General features: G+C 33.7%; 2 protein-coding genes across 3 annotated transcripts in view; one reads left to right on the top strand and one right to left on the bottom strand.

The window, feature by feature from the left end:
* Positions 1-474: 474 nt before the first annotated feature.
* The window catches only part of LOC106474090 (succinate dehydrogenase assembly factor 2, mitochondrial-like), a 28982-nt gene continuing 14544 nt past the window's right edge, over positions 475-14912 (top strand). For both annotated transcript variants that reach the window (XM_022402474.1, XM_013934777.2), the window contains exons 1-3: positions 475-754; positions 9464-9675; positions 11200-11309. In XM_022402474.1, coding sequence (XP_022258182.1) covers positions 701-754; positions 9464-9675; positions 11200-11309 — 376 coding nt within the window. In that variant the 5' untranslated portion in view covers positions 475-700. The remainder of the gene's footprint in view (positions 755-9463; positions 9676-11199; positions 11310-14912) is intronic.
* LOC106474089 (retinol dehydrogenase 13-like) overlaps positions 11316-14912 on the bottom strand; it is a 32211-nt gene continuing 28614 nt past the window's right edge. The window contains exon 3 of the transcript XR_002613842.1: positions 11316-11764. The gene's annotated coding sequence lies outside the window, so the exon portion shown is untranslated. The remainder of the gene's footprint in view (positions 11765-14912) is intronic.

The following is a 14912-nucleotide window of genomic DNA, read 5'->3' as shown; positions in this document are numbered from 1 at the left end:
GGTTGCGTGACAATAGTCACGTGATCTCGCTGACGCAACAATACGTAATAAATCTTTATCTTTTCTTTACATCAAGATTACCAAAAATGGTAAACATCTTTCTGTCTCTGTTTATCGTAAAAGTATTTTCACATGCCATTATTTTAGTTTGAACTGTTTTATCCTCAAACGTTTTCAAACGAAACCTAGTCATGCCATTAAAAAACAGAATTTTTAATCTTTTCTCGAATTACCATATTTTACATGGAGAAATTAAATTTCTCCACAATGGCTTTATCTACTGACTTTCTAACAAACATCACTTGTGAATTTTTAAACAGCAAATTTTAGCCATCCACTACTGTGCACATTATTCTCACATCTCCCCCCATATTTACCTTCCGAAGACATGCCGCTTTGCCACTGGATTGATTTAGCTCGCTGACGCTTGCGTATAAAAATGGTTGGTATTCAGCTGTGTGACGTAGGGTATTGTCCAATGAGATTGTAGTTTTCGTAATATGCATGTAATAGTTTTTTAGTTGTAACCATGTGTTTAAAATTCGCAGGTTTTGTCTATGGTGTAACGATTACAGCCGTTAGATATTCATTATTATTGTAATCAAGTTCTGTACGATATTACTACGCATTGTTGAATATATAATGTAATGAACTTTTATTAACTCAATAACTGTTATCTTTATTAGAATTAAATTAAAACATGTGGAAAAGTATTCAAGGTGTCTATGGAGCATTTCACTTTCAGCTATCAAAGGTAATTCACAACTTATGAACGAAATTTTGACATTGTAATTTGTATAATTTGTTAAAAAGCTACACTTTTACAGAAGAGAATGAATGATGCTGATAGCAATAATAACCTGAATGTGAGCGATCTCTTAAGTTTTAAAGATCAAATGTAAATTCACTAAAACTAAGAAATATTACCATACTAATCTGTTAGTGTTAACTTTTTGAAAATGTCACTGTAAAAAACAAAAATGTTAAGAAGATTACGTCCTATTTCAATTTTCATGTTACTGTTAGGTAGGACTAGTTCAACAGATAGTGGACAATTGCTTGAGAATTGGATATTTTAATTTTATAATGTTCTTTTAAAGAGAATGATAAGAATATAAAAGTTTCCCAACCAGCTATTCTGCATTCTAATAGAATTTCTATACTAGTCAATATTTCAAACAGTCGATAAGAAAAGTGCTTTGCCAAATCATTTAATTCAGTATTTAACTTTTTTATTATAATTTCATAAAAAAAATCAACACTGACTGAATGGAAATCTTCCATTACTAATATGTTAAACTTCTTGTGAGAACGTTACTTGAAGTTGATATCTGGATGATGTAAGATGGTGTGGACTTTTGTGTAATTACAGCTTCAAAAATCTTTTGAGAAGTTGTAACATAAAAGATTAGTTAAAAAACATTCACACTGCTATGAAATGGAGCAGTCAATTTGGATCCTTGTTATTCCTATTAGGGGAATGCCTCAAGGATCAGTGCTTGAGCATCTGTTTTTTTATATTCAAGATGTTTCATACTAAGCTTTTGAGGAAAATTACTTTTCTATCCAGAGGATATACTTAAAAAAGTGTCAGGGAATTACAACTGAAAAAAATATAATAATATGTTATAAGAAATACTGTAACTATTTACTGTGTTTTATGGGACATCAAAAGGATAAAAATATTTACTTTTTTTCTTATCATCACTAAAGTCTGTTAAGTGATGTCACATTTGTAGAAACCTGGCACATTTGTGGTTTCCTTTTTATACTATGATGTATATATTTAACATTTTGTGGGAAGTTATTTTAAGATAAGTAAAAAACTAAGCTTTCATAAGGGATAAAAAAAATACATGAATAGATGAGAACTTTTCAATAATTTAAAACTTTGGGAAAATTTAGGCAGCAAAAAATGTTTTTCAGTTAAATTTCCCAAAGCTTTAGTATGTAATAATTTTTAATGGCTATAAAAATATGCACATACTGTACAGCTAATGATAAATGTGTAGATGTAATCCTGAATGCCACCATGATGTGGCATAAATTAAGCCATTTACTGAGTAATTTTCATGAATAGAAGAAAACTTCAAATCATAAAAAAGTTCTGAAAACTAAGAAAACACTCCAGTAAGTCAAGAGTAAGGAACTTCAATATATAGCGAAACAAGCAGAGTCTAACTTCACAAAAGAAAAGACAGTATTTCGAACTGGAATTCTCTGTTGGTTCCAGCAGAGTTTGAGTTTATTATTTTATTAAGAGTGACAAGAATTTAGTCCAGCTTCTCTTTCCACTGGTAGAATTTTCCCGATATGTGCATAACTAAATCTTGAAATTCCCCATTCACACCTTCATAACGGACTAGATACCAATCACTGATCTTAATATGCAGATGGCCTGTTGGTAGAAGCTTGTGCATTGTCTGTAGATTGCTGTTTTTCACATATTTGGAGTATTGTGTTAAGTCTTGAGTTCCTTACCTTATGAAGGACCTTGAGTTGTAAAGGATTTAGAGGAGGGCTACATGGGATGGAAACGTTGTCATATGAGGACAGGTTAAAATCTCTGAAATGATTTTGTCTTGAAAAAAGAAGTTAGAGGTGATCTAACTGAAGTGTTTAAGATTTTAAAGGGAATTGATAGTTTTTATGCATTATCTTTTTTGTTACTTAATGGTGTGAATGGTAGGATTAAATGTCATAAAAGTTGGTAGGAATAATTTTTACTTAAGACAGCTTTATTTTTCTAACAGGGTGGTTGACCTTTGAAATGGGTTACCATCAGATATGGTAGATGTAGTTAATTGAAGGAGTTTTAAAAAAGGACTGATAATTATTAGAATGATAAAGGCTGGGTTTGAGTGTCTTGTGCTATATTCTGAGAACAATAGAATGCGACAACACAAGCTTAAGATTTGGAAAAGACAGGCTAGGTTCCAGTTAAAACAGTAATTTTTCTAAAAGGGTGATTGGCCTGGGGAATCAACTGCCATTGGCAGAAGTTTAAAAGAGGAATTGATAATTTACTGAAAAATAAAAGGTGGGTTTAAGTTTTCTTTTTTTTTTGAAGGATGGATTTGCAAGAACAATTTAAATGCTGAAAGCTATTGAGGCATTAGAAAACATTAGGCCTAACATCATTGTATTTTCATGTTATGGAGATCTTGGTGTCGAAGGCTCTTCACTTCCCTTCTTTTTTTGCACTTAAACTCTCACTTTTTGGGTCTCTTGCTTCTTTCAAAATACTGGTACCTCTTGATTGTACACACATACATCTCATTCAGTGGGCTGTGGGGAATCAACGTAAAAGGTCCTGCAATCCCTTATCTGCTCTTGTACCTCTCATTTCCTTTCTGTATCCCTTTGTCATGTTCTGTTGTGGTGGCTTGATTGCTCCAACACAACCCTGGATATTCCATTTCTTGCCTCTCTCTCTTTCTGGTTGGGGGCTGTTTTCAACACTATTAATCTTGCTAGGATGGGATCTGGTCTCCATATGAGTGATCTCTGCATATCAACATTCTTGACATAACTTACTGGGCTTGCTATCTTCTTCAGTCATGGTTGTGAAGTCACCTTGTAATGATTCACTCGGACAACTCTGTGTTGTTGTTTTTTACATCAACTGCTAGGGATACACCCACTCTCTGGACCCATGTTTTCTCACCTTGCAATTCCTTTATTGGGTTGAGGTTCATCACATTTGCTTAGAAGCATGTCATATTCTTGGGGTTTTCAAACAAGTGACAGACAGCCTGTCAGGACTGAACAGGATCCATCCCTTGAGGTGGTCCTTTTATCCCTCTGTCTTCCAGTGGATTTGTTCCCATTTCAGAACCCCCAACATTTACAACTTCCCTCAATTCCAAGCTTCTCTTTTGGTCACCAATCCTGGACTCATCTGCTCTGACTGTAGATGATCTGAGCCACTATTGGTCCAATCTCTTTCTCAATACCTATCTTTCTCTTCATCTTCTTTACCAGGTACTTTCTATCACTTGCAATATCCTTTGCTAGGTTCTTCTGATTACTTCTCTCTGCTCAACTCAGTCGTGGTTTCCACTTCTGACTCGCTTGTCTCTCATTTGGGAAATCTCTTCCTCTTCATCGCACCTTCATCGTCACATGTAGGATTTGTCTGGCTCCTTGCAAGATGAATGGCATTTTCCCACAACGTAGCTCATTTTCTTTCTCATTCTTGTTGGCCTTCTACTCTTGCACTCTATTAACATAAATAGGCAGTTTACTGCAGTCCCTCTGACAGGTCATCCTTCCATACCACATCATTCTTTCTTCTCTTCTTTACCTGGCTTTTTGACAAGGCCTGCTTCATTTAAGCATTACAGACTACCTATTGGCATTGTCCACAACGTTCTATCTTTTGAAAGGCACTAATCTCATCCTTTTGCCTTTTTTTATCAAACATCTTCAAGGCTTTTTTGTGAATCATCCTTCACTGGTCCCTCCTCCCGAATGAGACCTTTATGTGGTCTTACATGCATGCCTCTGCTTTTGAGCCATTTTCATCCTGTTCCTTATAACATTTGCCTCTGAAAATGTATTTTCTCCCTTTACTTGCTTATGTTTGATGTCTTTTGGAAATTTACACGTTAGACACATTCTGTACCCTATATCATAAAGACTGGTTGATGTTGTTTCCTGATCACTCCTTTCTTCCAAAGTCTTGGGCTACGCAGGAGGGAAATTATATGTTTTCTCCCATTTCTTTCCCTTCTATTTTATTGTTATATGATCATTTTGGTTCTTATTGTCTTTTGTGTCTTAAACAAGATATATATATGGGGAGTTTGTTGTTATCTTGCTTGGACTGCCCATTTCTGTTGAAACTGTGATTGCCTATTTTTACAAAGGCATGCCACTCAGGACGTATCACCTTCAACTGGTTGGGTTCATCAGCTTATGTGTGTGGCATTTTCTTCTGTGGGAGGAGTCTGACCATACACTTTTTTTGCATCACCTCCCATCAGATTCAGCCTCTCTTGTCTCATTTCAACGCTGACAACATCTAACTCAATAATCTCTCAATACTTAAACCATTGGATGTTTTCTTGTGACTCTGGTTTTTCCCTCCTTCTGGTTGCCATTTTTAGAATAACCAGATGATTTTTGCCGGTTGATTTTCATCTCTAACTCCATCTTTGATTTTGTATGATCTCTCAGACACATTTCATGATACAACCATGTGTGTACACTTCTTTTCATGTACATTGGCAAAGGAAATCACACAAACAAAAGAAAATCCAGTTACCATGTAGAACTAAACACTATATTAATTGTATTTTGTGTTATTGGATCCAGCTTTATGCTGGCATTGCCTTACGGGGAATATTTACCCAAAATTTGCATTAAGTGGGGAAGTATGGAAAGTTTTGAATCCATCTGCTCCTGCTTAGTGTCCTTTGAGATGTGGTTTTCTGCAAGAAGATTCCACAGCTGTTGCCCATAAGGTAATAGATCTTAGTGGTACAGAGAAGTAATTATCTATCTGAATTACAATTGCAAGTAAATATAATGTTGACTTTACACACACCTCTGATTTGGACAAATTAAGAGGATTTTGAAAAAAAAAGAAGAGCAATTTATTTTATTTTTATCACAAATTTTCTACTTGTATGTTTTAACTGATTTTAGATAAATTGTGACTTTAAGCTGTATGACATATAGAAAGAATCTTAAGTGTTTGAAACCATTGTACCACACCTTAACAATTAAAGATACACAAATGTAGTTCATATTGTGGACAGCTTTTTTGCTTAAAAACTTTAAACTTCATTTGGAAAAATAAATTTAAGAGTAAATACATCTGAAATGATTTATTTTACTAATTTTTTTAGGAATGATGTACAGATATTGAGAAAATAAAAGAATAGGTGGTATCTGAAGGATTTCTGGGCCCACAAAATCAGTTAGGTTCATTATCCTCATATGTGGATGTTTTCCCAGATATTTGGGCCATAAAGAATGAGACTGACACAGACTTCACGTAGAATGCAAATGTTTATTGAGCTCCAATGCAGACAATATAAAGAAACCAAAAAAACACAATGCAATACACTACCACAGAATAGCTATGTGGTGGTGTGTGTGCCTTTATATTAAATGGAAAGTGTAGGACCCGCAGGAGTTAATGAAGATTTTATTAGAACTCCTGATGGCACACAGTTCTAACAATATCGGAGCTAATGCTCCTGAGGGTTCCCCTAAAGCAAGATAAAAGGGAATAAAAGTTACACACACACAATTATAGTGCAAGAGCTTTAGGAGATCTCACTGTAATTTCAAATAATACAACTGTTAAGAATCTGCTTAAAACTCACTGTAAAATCTGATCTCCAACACTGATAATATATTCTCAAGCTAACAGGCAGTAAAAATCACGAGTGAGTCCACCTGCAGCTACTGCCTGATTCACCAACAAAAGTAACTTAGCTTGCTAATTAAAGTTAGAAGCTTGCTTAAGCAATGCCATGTTCCAACTTGGGAACTATAGAAAACAACAAAATTTTGTACAATTTTCTTTCATACTAAAAGGAGTGAAAAACATAGTACAGCAAATGTAAGGTGAGACAGTGTACAGAACTTTCAGTGTTAACTTTGTGTTGCTTACATTCCCATGCAAATAATGTATCAGTAACCTTTTCAAAATATAACCATGTATAATTTTATGTAATTAAAATGTGAATTAAAATTTTCTAAACCTGTCACTTGTATAAAATACAAAAAATATACTTTTGGCCCTCTTGAGCATTGCTTGCTTATTTGTGTTAGTAATTGCACTACTTCTGAATTACATATTGTTCACTAGACAATTGTATATGAAAAGAAAGATTTTGGTATAAATACATAAAATTGTGCAAATGTAATCTTATGATGTGTGGTATCAGTACACTTTGCACCCATAATTGCACATTGACACGAACCACAGTACAAACTTTAGAAAGCTGATTAAAAGCTTAAAACCTTTTTTTTTAACTCTTTTGGTTTTTCCAATTTACTTTGATTTTTATATTTGTCTAGTTTTATGGGTTGATTTTTTTGTGTGATTTAGAACTATTTTCAGGATTTATAAATGGGTATTTAGTTTCAATCATATTTGTATATGTACTTAAGTTGTTTTAATTTCTGTTGATTAACAGTGAACAAATATTTATTTTTAAAACTTATCGTTCACTCTCTTTGTGCATTAGAATGTTATAAACTGCTTTGACATTTGAGATTCACTTCCATTTGATTGGTTGCCAAGGGAATTAACACATGGGCCAACTGGGAAGAGTTGTATACCATCTAGCCTCTCCATGCAGTTTTTCCAGTGGTGTGGTTAGAAATACTGTGTCAAGAGGTTGCTTGTTAGAGCTAATAATAAAATCGAAATGCAAATTGTAGATGTTTTTTCTACATTCCTATTCATTTTATGATGATTAACATGAATGTTAGGCCTATTAACTTCTAACGCTTCACCAGGTTCAAGTAGTTAAACCATAACTTTTAATAATGAATACTTTTTGATATAGGGTGACTGTCAGCAGTCGTGTCCTGAAAACTGTTGATTTAGGTGCTCATAGCCTAAATACATCATTTTCTGCTCCAGTTGAGCATCTTTTCACTTTGTGAAATATTTAAAATAAGAACAGTTACATGTAGGTAAAATAAGTTTGATATTCAAAAATATTTCAGAACAAAACGTGACAGAAGATTTACACACATAAATAGGATATATATATATATTAACCTATTTATTAACATTTAATAAATGAAATAACTAATTATTACATTGGACATTACAGATAATTAGCCTACTGCCTTCATATTTTAATGTTGAGGTCTGCTTTTCAGGAAATGATCAATTCCCTCTTTAAACTCTTATGAAGTACCGACTTCCACTGTTGCCATAAGTCAATCATTATGTTAGAAAAATAAAACTCTCTCAGATCAACCTGTTTTTTACGGATATTATATTTATGTCCTCTCATCCTAGTATCTTCAGAAAAATGAGATTTTTATTGGCTGTCAATATCCTGGGTTATCTCAAGAGAAAACAAATTAAAAGATCTTCACATGTCCCGGGAATGTAACTCTTTGATTCCTCGAATCATTCTAAAATCCTTCACGTGAATGCTTTGCACACAGTCAGTAATTAATATCTTGTTTATTAGTACGAGTCATCAGCGGTTTAGCTATGTTGGATAAACAATATATATGTGCGCGTGTGTATATATTTACTACTATTAGTACTTGCCTTATACTGTATCTGGGTATATAAACCTTCTAAAATTAGTAGTAATAAAACAATGCATGTCTGCATGCCAACCAGGAGGCCTAGATATCTATCTTTGCGTGCAATACTAATTGAGACTTGCAAGTCAGAGACCTAAGCTATATAATGCTTTATGTTCAGTATCATTGCAGTTACCAATTAGTGCAATCCAAACACTAGATTCATACACTGGTCTTGAGTAAACAATAATGTGGACTCAATTTGATATTCTTGACCTTGAGCATTCATATAAATATTATTCCTTTGATGGTAAGTAGAAAGATTACAAGTAGACAAAACACCAGAAGTAGATAAGTATTTTAAAGGGTTTTAGAGGAGGTCAAAGATCAGATATGCTACAATCTCTTTGTTTGCTTTGGTCTCCTTAATTAAGAAAGAAGCTGCTTCAATCTATAAAGCCCCCACATTGATCAAAGTAGGCTGTTTTGCCCAACACATTATGTCTTGTACGTTGCATTAACTTTCTGTATAGACCCATGTCCAGTACAGATTTGTACCTTGATTATGCAACAGTTTGATTGAAAGCCAGATATACATACATGGTAATATAGACAATATAAACAAAAGTTTCTAAACTTGAACTGATACAAAATTATAAATCTTCGTAAGAATATAGAAAATCTTGTCTCACCTTTACACTGGACAGAAATTACAATAGTGTTGATTCTAGTATAAGACAACTGGTGTGACATTTATCTTGACAATTAGGCGCACCATTTTAAAATTCCCAACCTAATTCGTAGGAGTACTAAGTAGTGGGAATGCCCTATTTAACTCTAAAAAGACCACAAATCCAATCAGCCCACCTGTTCAAAATATAATCCTTTTCATCTCATTCAAGCCTTGAACTTTTCAATTAATTCCTACACCAAGCCTAACAAGCACTTCCAAAAAGACTACACACATCAATTTTTTCTTTAAACTTTAGAAATTCTTTATAATTTCAGGAAATTAGATCAGAGAAGAAATTATGGTGCTATTATTTCTATGATTCTCAATACTAAGGTTTGGGGAGGAGGCTTAATTTACAGTACAGTACATTTTAGGTCTCTTTATTAGATACGAAGAGTAGTAAATTTTATAACTTCTAACTTAATTAAATATGTTTAAAAAGTTATAATACTCATATTATGTTTCAAGATGTAATTTTTCTCTTTTCTTTTTCAGGCTTGTCTAAACTCCAGCACTTTTCGATCTAGATGGTTGATTTCAAGAATCTCACCTTTCAGTACCAATGAATCACAGCCACCACAATATGGGCACGGCTTTCCTATCCCTTCCTTCACAGTTCGTCAAGATGAGCCTTTACCTTTAAAGAGAGCTCGTCTTCTGTACCAAAGTAGAAAAAGAGGAATGCTTGAGAATGGCTTAATATTGAGGTGTGTGTGTGGATGAGAATTTATGTAATGCTTCTTGGGCACAATCTTGACTTCCTTTTAAACCATTAATTCTTTAGGCATGCCTGTCACTATGTGATGATCTAGCAAATCACAAAATCAATAAAAGAAGCCTAATCTGCATAAATAATGTTTTAAGCCACCAATTCATGTCCAACATGGCATATTAAAGTTTAGAGATGGGTAGTGAAAGAAACTTTATTATGTATGTACGGTGTTTAGACAAACTTGTGTCACAAATGTTGTAATAGTTTCTTTCACTACCCTTTCAAGCTATCTCCAAACTTTATTTTCTAAAAAGTGCGTTCCTCATCATCAACATGGCATATGTTGTTATTCAAAGTATTGGCAATATTTTCAGTTGAAAATTACTTAATTTTTATGAGAAATTGGACCCAAACTGGCATCAAGTTGGTCCAGTATTTTCAAACTTGAAGAGACAACTGAACTTGTGTATGCTGATGATGATTTTGGCTCTGAATCTGAATTATCTAAAGGGTTAACGGAAACTTGGGGGCTTGATTTATTTACAGTAACCACTTGAAAATGTTCTCAATTTTCTGATTAGAAACTTAGGTTAAAATAAAGATAGTATTCATGAGTAATCATTCATAAATGCAATAGATAATGTTTAAATTCTCATAAGTAAGAATTGAAGGGTTATCTTACAAGTATAGGTTAAGAACTCTTAACTTGTTTTCTTTTGAGGTGATTACTTAGAGTTGTGGTGTTCAAACTGTGGGACATCCCCTCCTCCATGAATGATATGGAGAGTTAACAGGGGAGGTGTAAAGCTATGACTGTAGGAAATATAAATTGTATCTGAAAATACATATTTAAAGATAAAGAAGTCTTAAAACTAAGGTACAAATATTGCTACTTTTAACTAATATAGTAACATGGAAAACTGACGTGTAAAGTATATTATATACATCGGTTGTAAAGGGTGTGGCATGCAACAAAGTGCATGTTTAGAGGGAAGGGCATAAAAAAGTTTCACCTAGAGAATTGATAGAACTCTGTTCTGTACTGAATTCTGATGATAATAGGATGAGAGGACAAAAGTTTAAGATTTTGAAAAAACAGACTAGGATCCATCCAGTTCAAGCAATTTTTTTTTTTTCTAATTATTACATTTTGTTATCAGTTGTCCTCAGCAGCAGTGAATGCCTTACAAGAGTTTAAGAAATGTGGGATTTAATTTTTACTTTTCTTTTTCCTGGGGGTGGGTGTATAGGAACAGTATTGAAAGATCAAGTGGATCCCTATACATAAGCTGATTAACATTGTTTAATTTACAGGGTATATAAATAGATTCCATTCCTATGTATGATCATTTAAAATAAATTCTAGTGTGATTTAAGGGAATTACTGTTATTATTTTAGACCAAACTGAATATATAACTTGTATTTTTGAATTACAATGTGTTTTTTTTTAAAATAATGAACAGTAAATGAACTTGTGTATGTATGTATATATATAATACACGAACATTATATTTTCAGCACCTTTGCAGCAAAACACTTGAACTCCTTTGATGAACAACAATTGGAGCAGTATGACAAGCTGATAAATTTGCCATCAAATGATTGGGATATTTATTACTGGGCAACAGGTAATATACACCAATGAATTTAAGACATTAGCAATAAAAAAGAACAAGGCCATAAAGGCCATTTTGATCATCAAGGTTCTATTTAGACCTACCAAATCAACCAGGTAAAGCATCAAAAATTAAACATATTTTTTCATGTGAATACACTTACCCCCTCCCCCCCAAAAAGAAAAAATTAATTAAAACTGAGATCCACCACACATCAGGCAGACTAGTTCATTGTCTTAAGAAGGACAAATCCCGATCTTTCCTTCCAAAAGTAATATTTAATGTCTGTGATATTCAAGGCTCCATTTCTAGCCTGTTCATTTTCATTCTTCCACTTAACATTACACAGTAGTCGATTGTCCATGATCCTTACTGTTTTAAGCTTTCACTGTTCCATTTAACTCTTGTGTTCGTTGAAACAGATCTAAATCTTTATTGTGTTAGGGCCCAGACGGGTTTGTCCTACCCTGAAAATAAATTGTAGTATTAAGTTAAAAACATTATTCAATATAAACTTGTACCTGTCCTTCCACGGATTTAAAAGAAATATCTTGAGTTGAAAAGTTTTATATATTTAATTTTGTACATAGGAAAAAATCTCAAATTTTGATCTTTGGTCAATTTCAACTCCAAAGAAAAACATTAATGTTTCTGAAGTTCCTCAGTTTTTTCCTAGTGATACAGCACTTGTAGCCCATAGGATGAATTTCATAATAGTTTTCAACAAACTAGGGCCAATGTAAGCCTTTTTGTTTCAATACAAGCAAAGTTCTTAACCTGTACTTAATTGTCTGTTTCTCAGCTTTGAGAAGCCACAGGATCTAAACTCTTAGTGAAAGCTCTTTCTCTGTTTTTTCAACTGTATAAGTCAGTATAGCTTTCATTTTAGCAAAATCTCACAAGAGTTTGTAGAAAAGCATTAGAATCTTAGTTTAATGATATTTTGGTAAAAGAAAAGATGTTTTTGAACAACAACTGCCAGTTACTGTCCTAAATTTTTCTTAAAGCTTATGGTTATCATTTAATTCTTCATTAGAACTATGATGTTGCAGTATTATAGGAAAAGTAATGTTTTTTGTGAAACAAGATAAGGTAGGCCTAGTTAGATTATTTTGCATTCAACCATAGTTTTGCTAATAAGGTCGATGTTTGTTAGGCTGTGTTTACATTAGGATTTATTGGTGTAAGTAACTGTTTGAATGAATAAAGAAAGTCACTAAAAAGAAATGTAAAAATGTACCAAGCTATGAAACTCTCTTACAAATCACCACTATAATAGTTGGTTACTACAGTTGTATTTACACTATTGGGTACCACAGTTGTATCTAAAACTCTAAATAATTCTTTTTTTTTCATCAACAGTCCACACTGACTGGTTTGGTTACTTTAGAACCCAATTGAGAAGACAAATTACTTCTTCTCTACCTCTATTTCTCACAATAGAATCAGTGAATAATTCACTTACGTTACCCCGTGTGTTACCACAGTTGTATCCAGAGCTTTAAATAATTCTCTTTTCTCATCCATACAGTCTGGTTCAATTACTTTAGAACCCAATTATTCTTCTCAATCTCTGTTGTTACAATATCGAAAGCTTCTGCAAATAAAATTCAAGTGAATTTTATTGTCAAGTTTTATGGTGCCAGATTCTTTACAGTAGGTGTCTGTGACTTGTTGGTGATAAATTTGGACAATAAACAGACAGCACACAATCCACTTGTTTTAAAATAATATATTCAAAACAAGTCAAATGTATGTACAAAAATTCTTTACAGTATGTGTCTGTGACTTGTTGGCAATAAATTTGAACAATAAACAGACAGCACACAATCCACTTGTTTTAAAATAATATATTCAAAACAAGTCAAATGTATGTACGAAAATTCTCAATCAAATTTAACCAAAGTACATCAGGTCAATAGTAAATCTGTTGTATTCTTATTTGGTGTTCCCTTTCAGCAAAGAAGTCACTAATATTTTCTGCACATTTCAGTTGTTAACGTGTCCTTTAGTTTCATAACTGAGTTCAGGATTCTTACTTTATCATAAAACTCTGCAAAGTTTTGATACGTGTTACTTTTGCATGTATTTTAATTCCAACATTACTGATAAGATTTCATTATCTTTCTCACATGAAGTTCTTAGAGCTAAGTATATTTAACATATGCTTATAAAAGCAAAGTTTATAGATGAACAAAACATTAATGATATTAAGACAGACTGAACTGAAGTATCATCAGTTTCCTCCTCAGAATCTTCTCATCTTCCCTAATCTCATCTTCAGTTGCTTTCTACTCAGTTTTCTATGGGTCACTGTCACATGTTATGAAATCTATCAGTATCAAGCAGTTCCTGGAAACCACAGTCGAATAATTGCCTTGCAAGAACATGTAGGACTATGGGATAGTTATCTGCCTCCTCCTTGTCACATTCATCGCCAACACTATCTGCTGGAATACTTTCTGGCATGCATTCAGTGAACCCACACTTCCCAAAGCACTTCACAATAATACTGACATCTACATCTGTCCAAGAGTTGGCAACTTAATGGATAGTATCAATTACACTAATGACCTTCAAGAGATCATTTCTAATCTTGTTGGGTTGACAGTTGTCTCTTTCTGTATTTTACCTTCAGGGTTTGAACTATTCTCTGTTTCTGTAGGTTAACATAACAAAGTGTTATTGGCTGGCAGGTATTTTACAGTGACATAGTTCAACTTTACAGAAGCGTGAGCTGGAGTGTTATCCACAAATAATAACACTTTATGTCCCTTCCTTCATCTGTCAAACCAGCATAGCCATTTTCAAATACAGTGATGGTCATCAATGTCTTTTTGTTTGTGTGATATGTCGGTGGAAGGCGATTAACAGAAACACAACTTTTACAGTGTTGCATTGCAAAAATGTGAGAAGGATGAGGTTTTGATTTCATGAACTTTCCTATGTTTTCTGCTTTCCTTTTCCAATATTGAACATCGGATAGGCAGTACCTTCATCAGCCATATTGTTTTTATAAGTACACTATTTATACAGTTTTGAAGTATTACTGTTATCTTTCTTTTGTTTTTTTAGCTACAATAACTTTCACTTTGGTAGCTTTTTACTTAGCCTTTTGAGCTTGTCAAGCTTGTCATATATGACCATGGTAGCCTGTTGAGCTTGTCACGTATTACCATGGTAGCCGTCGAGCTTGTCACGTATTACCATGGTAGCCCGTCGAGCTTGTCACGTATTTCCATGGTAGCCCGTCGAGCTTGTCACGTATTACCATGGTAGCCCGTCGAGCTTGTCACGTATTACCATGGTAGCCCGTCGAGCTTGTCACGTATTACCATGGTAGCCTGTTGAGCTTGTCATATATTAACATGGTAGCCTGTTGAGCTTGTCATATATTCCATGGTAGCCTGTCGAGCTTGTCATATATTTCCATGGTAGCCTGTTGAGCTTGTCATATATTTCCATGGTAGCCTGTTGAGCTTGTCATATATTAACATGGTAGCCTGTTGAGCTTGTCATATATTAACATGGTAGCCTGTTGAGCTTGTCACGTATTACCAGGGTAGCCTGTTGAGCTTGTCACGTATTACCAGGGTAGCCTGTTGAGCTTGTCAC

This window comes from Limulus polyphemus, unplaced genomic scaffold, assembly GCF_000517525.1.
Source record: "Limulus polyphemus unplaced genomic scaffold, Limulus_polyphemus-2.1.2 Scaffold6809, whole genome shotgun sequence".
NCBI classification, from domain to species: Eukaryota; Metazoa; Arthropoda; class Merostomata; order Xiphosura; family Limulidae; genus Limulus; species Limulus polyphemus.
The sequence above is the reverse complement of the archived record's forward strand: the minus strand, read 5'-3'. Positions and strand labels throughout refer to the sequence as shown.